General features: G+C 40.5%; 1 protein-coding gene across 1 annotated transcript in view; it reads right to left on the bottom strand.

Moving 5' to 3' along the window:
* The window catches only part of LOC118338150 (inactive ubiquitin carboxyl-terminal hydrolase 53), a 30,954-nt gene that overhangs the window by 18,627 nt on the left and 5,654 nt on the right, over window positions 1–6,673 (bottom strand). Inside the window, exons 2-5 of the mRNA XM_035675385.1 lie at window positions 3,436–4,142; window positions 2,181–2,273; window positions 1,846–1,980; window positions 410–520 (exon numbers count right to left, since the gene is read on the bottom strand). Of these exons, the coding sequence (XP_035531278.1) occupies window positions 410–520; window positions 1,846–1,980; window positions 2,181–2,273; window positions 3,436–3,579 (483 nt within the window). The 5' untranslated portion in view covers window positions 3,580–4,142. The remainder of the gene's footprint in view (window positions 1–409; window positions 521–1,845; window positions 1,981–2,180; window positions 2,274–3,435; window positions 4,143–6,673) is intronic.

The following is a 6,673-nucleotide window of genomic DNA, read 5'->3' as shown; positions in this document are numbered from 1 at the left end:
GTGTGTGTGTGTGTTGTGCTGGAATTTATGTGTACACCATCTGTGATTTATCTGGTACTGCTGCTGCTGCACTGTGGAATCTCACCAGAAACACCCTCCTTATTCCGCTGGGGCGACCCAGTATCAAAACATGACGGATTGGATTTCTACTGTCTCAGACAGTGATTCATGTACCTGTCTGTGTGTGTGTGTGCTGCTTAATCCTAACATTGGCTAGTGTGTTTAGGCTGTCCACATATTACTGTAGAGGCTGTACAAACAAAGACTGAATGAAGTGAAACATCTAAAGAAAAAATTTACTCATTTTTAATATCACTATTTTCACAGATTGGTGGAGCAGCAACAACAAAAACACCGTCTTCAGCAAACCAACATCATATTTCTTCTGCTTTCTAACCCCCCTACTGACCTGCTCATAAAGTGACATAGCAAACTTCTGATGCGTGATGCAAGACTTTGAAGTGCAGGCATCTGTCTCTTCCGGCACAATGTGCAGGTGGATCCTCTCCAGTATGTTCTCCTGCAAAACAACATGACATCTATCAGGTGTGGGACAAAATATTTTAAATTCTGTTGTTCTGTTATGTTGTAAAGCCACAAGCTATTTATTTTTTAAGCCAAAACAGACAAGAGAACCACACTGCAATACCTTTCCAAAGCAGAGTTCAGTTTTAAGAATCACATTGTAAATCCTGACAGCAGAAGGAACACATTTAAAGAGCAAGCTATTTTCCATTTTAGCTCCCACCTGTTTCTATGGAGTTCTTGTGAGTTTATAAAATATTAACGCTGCAAGGTAGGCCTGCAAAGGTTGCAGGCACAATTCACAGCCTGTTAATCTGACACTGGCTAACTCCTCACATAAATTCTGCACCGGCACACTACTGCCAATGCATTACATGGGGAATGCTCAGGGCAAAGATCTGTGTGGGATTAAGAATTAAGATTGTCTATAAAAGATAAAGTTGGCACATAAGCTTCAGTCTTAAGATGTAAAAAGTCATTGTTGAGTTTTTGTATGGGGGGATTTGGCAGATAAAGAAAGAAACAAAGAACTAAAGTTGCTTTCTTGACCTCTAACTTCATTATGTGGTAGGTTGGTGAGTAGTTTCTTATTTCAGAAGAAGCAAAGTGAATAGATGTTCACACTTGTGCAACCAGTGTTCACATATAGTACAGCCCTCCACTTCTGTTTCTGTTTATCATTGCAGGGTAATTGGACTTCCTAACTGGAAGAATAATGATTGAGGGAGGGGAAAAATCAGGATACATCTGTGCTGTTTGGGTCTACAGTAATTAAGCAGAAGTGACCAAAATCGTGAGACTAAAATAAACGAATTAAGCTAAAACAAAACATGGTTAAAAATGAAGGATAGAAAATGCTGCAGGATCTGTTTTATATTTGACAGTTCGAGTCAAAATAAAACTGAAACAAAAATACATAAAAATTACACTGCAGTTAGGGAAAAACACAAGTTCTGGCCAAACAATGCTTTGTTGCGCAAAACAGAGCTGAAGAACTGGAACTAATATGTAAAAATGATGAAGGACGCATGAAATCGACTTTAAAAAAAGGCACAGAAATGCTGCGACATAATATGGTAGCACAAAACAGAGAGGTTCAAACACAACTACGCCGCTTATATAACCTGTCATGATGATATTTAGCGGCAATGTGGCAGGGGTTGATGGGAGGGACAGAAGCTCTTTCAGTGACCTCGCCGAACAGTTTGTTGTAGTGCATTACCCCGAACTGTGTGGCAGGGTTAACACACATACACACATCCCTCTCTCCATACGCTAGTCTCCCTCCCTCAGGATAGCCGGGTTGCCACAGGAACTTACAAAGCACTCTGCGGCATCGTCCATGAAGCCCAGCTGGAAGCGCTGCTCGTCCTTAAAGGTCTCTGCCAAGGCGTGACGCAGGTTGTCAGAGGGCAGGGCACGCTCCCGACTGTGCTGGAACTGGGAGAAAATACCCTGAAGAGGAGAGCAAGAACTTGATTGCATGCTGACTATGGAACATTTTGTTTATTTAAAAGGATTTGTGTCACCCTCGCTGCTCAATACGCAGTGTGGATAAGTGAGCGGAGCAGTTGCCACATTTGTAATGACAAACAGTAACAGTAACTAGAAAATAATGTCCGCTCCCGTTAAATATGTTTGTGATTGTATTCTACCTTTAATGCACAAAAGATGCATGATTCTCCCAGACAGAAGTGTCCAGGTAGCTGCCTCAAGCTGCGTCTGAAGATGTCCAGCTGCCAAAGTACCTTCACAAGGAAAAGAGGGGGAGGTTACCTTGATTGACACTATAAAACTTAACAATGACCTGGACATTTGAGCCTCTTAATTATAGCCCAAAACAAAGAAGCAAACATAAGAACAGGTGCTTGTTTGGTTTTTTTAAGTGCAAAGTACACGTACACGCCATACACGTATGGCATTTAGACATAAGGACAGAGCCTCCAAGATCATGAGGATGAGGACAGGCGAGAAGAGCCAGTCCCTCACACAAACAAAGCCGAAGGTAATGGTCATCTTCAACCAGCTCATTGGTTGTCTCATCCTCTGAGTCACAGTCTCCCGAGAGTGACCTCACTGTGGGGCTGACTGCAATAATGAACCAACTAGCCACCAGGCCAGTATCCCAAAACTCAAAAGCAACCTTCAAGTACATTAATAGATTGCTGACAATCTCTCACAAATTTAGACAGTTAGACAGTTAGACAGATAGCTTTTAAATTTACATAAATGTGACATAAATGGTCACATTTTAAGAGGGTAGAAGACAGACAGCAACAAGTGAATAAACAAGCAATAAGAATAAGAGGAAAGTAAAGAACACCTTAATACTTTATCCAATAAAAATATAATGCAACAAATACTTCTTGTGCAAGTTTTTCAGAGTCATTCAACCTCTGAATGAATTTTAATAACTATGGTGATCTTTAAAGTTTTCAAGCACTTTACTATACAATACCTGTAGAACTAATGACATTCACATCATCCTTTACTGTTTGTATTAGCACTAATTAGCAAATGTTCGCATAGTAACATGCCATTCTAAGATGGTAAATATTATACCTGCTGAAAAATCAGCAAGTTAGCATTAGTGTTTGGGAATGATAGCATCATGATATCAGCATTTAGCTTAAAGCCCTGCTGTACCTAGCTAGCATGCTGCTATCATAGCTACAGCCTCTTCATGCTGTTGGTTTTTTTTTTTTATTGGCTTTATTGGATATCAGCAGCCAAACAGAGACAGGAAAAGGCGGGGGAGAATTAGGGGGGACGACATGCAGCAAAGGGCCCCTCATACATGGTGTGCACACTCCACCAGGCAAGGCATAAGGGCACCCGCGTCTGGTTACTTTTTGATAAGAAACTGAGTTTTTGTCTGAAGATATTATTCCGTTTTATAGCGAGTCCTACCTGTACCGCACTGTTGAGGAAGCAGCTGTTTTGGCCCGGCTCGTTCAGCAGTCCTTTGGTGGGGGCCAGAGACAGCATGCTCCCTGGCTGGTAGGACTTCCCCAGATTGCCCCCCGGCTTCCTGAAGAACTTGACCCATGCCATTGGATAGTGGGGTCTGCCTTTAGACAGGTGGGATAGTCAGACGACGGCAGGGGAGGGCGGTCGGTGCTGGGATCAGATCCCTCTGCCCCTGGACGAGTGACTCCCAAACAGTCTGGGGCTAAGTTATTCCACGAGCTGCAGCAGCTGCCCTGCTACACATGGGCTTCTAGTCCATTTCTGCAGCTCATGTAGAAGGTCCTTTTACTTTGTCTGCTTATTAAAATAAAAGGGTTTCCCCCCCAAAAAAAATACAAAAAATTAGAAGTCAATACAAAAAAATTACAATCCAAGTCTTTGTTTTGGGAAGCCTTTGATGATCAGCGGTCTGATACTTGTGATAAGATGCGTTTTGACTTCGAGGGAACATGCCTCGGTCATCTTGTAGTTTTGATGGTTCTGCTCAAAGCTTCACAGGAGCTTCAGAAGGGCTCATGGACCCCTGCAAGCAAATGCTGCCACATGGTCCTGATGCTACTGAAGATATCCAGCTGCAGTCAACCGTCCTTCGCAGAGGCTCGTCTACAGTAAACTTTTATCCAGGCTGGACAGCAAACACGGCTGGGCTGCGTCAGAGAAAGAGAGAATGAGATTACACGAGATTAAATGAGATTTTAAATGACATTATGTAGCTTATTATTAGTCACTACTTTTTCTAGCATGTACGCACTATTGTTTTCTAGTATGTTTAATTTCTGCTTCTACTGGGCAACAGTCATTTTATAAAACAATACAGTGATTCTTGAATAACAGGAAGACTAACTCTACAGCTAACTCTACAGTCTTCATTCTTGCACTCATTTCTAGGTTAAATGACAAACTGGACTTTTTAGACATGTCAACAAAGCTTATATATTAACCTTTACAAACAGCCTTTGCACTGGAGGTGTGTCAATCTGAAGCCGGCCCCAGGTAGAGTTGCACAATAACATTCAGACGGATTCAATTTCAGTTTCCGATACAATAGATAACAACAGCCAAGAGACATTTAAAAAGAATAAAGAAACTGTTGACCTAGAGCAGACTTTGCATTTATGTAGAGTTGTAGACTATAATTGAGCCTTATATTCATTTTCTAATTGTAGAGTAAAAACATAACACATGAATGTGAAGCATTTTTGCTTGATACCTGAAAACGTATTAATTATCATAATTACCATTGATTTCTTCTGTCAAACACCCAACTGCCCTATAGTATTTACTATACTTTATATCTGTGTCCCTTTTGTAAAATAACACAGCTTGGTTCTACACTGACACGTTATCATGCGTTTTAAACGTCTAAGTTTGCAGTTTTAGATCCAGCTGAGAGCTCAAACTGAAGGTCAACAATCTGTGGCTTGAGATTTGAACATGTCAAAATAAAATAAAAATACAGCTTCAAGTTTCTTTTGTGTCCCATTTTGTCAGTTTTCCTGGCATCGTCATTCTTTTCTAAACTCAACTACAAAAGAGTACTGGCCTGACCTATTTTTTAACACGAGAAGAGCAGTGCAGGACATTATAACAAACCACTGAAGATGCAGTTCAATTTACGAAACTTGCAGCCCATGCAGCTTAAACAAGGCAGTGAGAAAGACCAACACAATGTCCAGTGAATGTGCAGCGCTCAACAGACTACTTTGTGAGGTTTGATGGATGAATATGTTTGTGCTGAGTGAGGCAGTGGAAGCTGTGTCTAGGTTATTATAATAGTGAATACCCCAAGAGGTACATAAAGTCACGGCCTGTAAGTTTTACTATGTTTATTGTGATTTTTATGATATTCTTTTGTGTCATTCTACATGATATCAAATCTTATCCTGTAACTTTATGGAAAGAAGTTGTGGCAAAACAGATGTATTTCCAGCACTGAAAAAGCACAAAGAAGCCACAATGAGCAATAATTCCTTGTGTGATACATGGTGATTCATCCTCTTTTAGTCTCCAACACCTAAAAAAAATAACCTCAAAGAATAAACCTCAAACATTTTGTTATTCAGGGTGAGGACAAAAAAAAAAAAAAAAAATACTGCCCTACTTTGTGCAAACAATGAAACTTCCCTCTTGTGACAGTCTCCAGAACCACATTAAGTTTCAGCCAAAACAAGTTGGACAACATTTCCATCCTGGTATTTCAGGAATCCTCAATGGATGATGATGTTGTTAATGGTGCAACCTGAAGTTTATATTTACATGTAGCATTTGCAGTCACCTACACATGATTCAACTAAACATGCTAAAGCGTCTCTGCCTCTGTACTTTGCAACTGGACTCCATAGCAACAGCATTCCAAAGCAATCACTTAAGCTCACCGTTGCTTAAGAGCTGCTGTTTTCGGATTAGTTTCAGGGCTGGAGGGCCGAGTGGAAAACTGCACGCTGCACCTATACAGCCCACCTTTACCAATGACAACACATGCCCTGACATGCTGGTACTATCTGTATGTATCGCGATAAGCTGTCTCCGGGCTACATAATGTTTCTTGAATCTATTATTGTTATATTCTCATAACATTTTCCTTTATTGTCATTATTGCAAGTGTGTTACCACCAGCAGCTCAATCACTGAATCACAATTCAACACTTCTCACAGTTAAGGAAGAGGACCTATTTTTAAAAATAACGTACAACATAACCGTGTAGCGTCTCTTCCGTATCAATCTGCCAGCGAGCAAAAACAATACCACACATCCACATGTCCACATTATTCAACGTCAATTTGACGGCATGCAGAATGAACGCCATGTTTTGTATTGCTTGTTTGTATGACATTGCTGACAACGGCGAGAGTAAATATGGCTCTGCCTTCCTGGTCCAAGGAATTTTATTGCATTATGGTGGTCCACTTGAAAAACTGCCAGCCTCGCTTATGTTAACCTTATCTTTTAGTCCGAGCAAAATTGGCACTTGCTGACTACAATTCAATGACATCATTTTAAAATATTATGCTCTCTTGCTTAAGGGCAAAGAGCATCAAATAACAGTACACTTACTTTAAACATTTTTGCCCTTACTTAACAAGAACCTATATTACTTTCACTGTCATTTCATTTTCTTTTGGGCTATTTTGAAGCCATTGCTGAGAAGAAATCCAATCCAAAGAAAAAAAAAGGCAA

The sequence above is a fragment of the Morone saxatilis genome, unplaced genomic scaffold (genome assembly GCF_004916995.1).
Source record: "Morone saxatilis isolate NCDOM2014 unplaced genomic scaffold, NCSU_SB_2.0 Contig4, whole genome shotgun sequence".
NCBI classification, from domain to species: domain Eukaryota; kingdom Metazoa; phylum Chordata; class Actinopteri; family Moronidae; genus Morone; species Morone saxatilis.
This window is presented reverse-complemented; position numbering and strand designations above follow the sequence as displayed.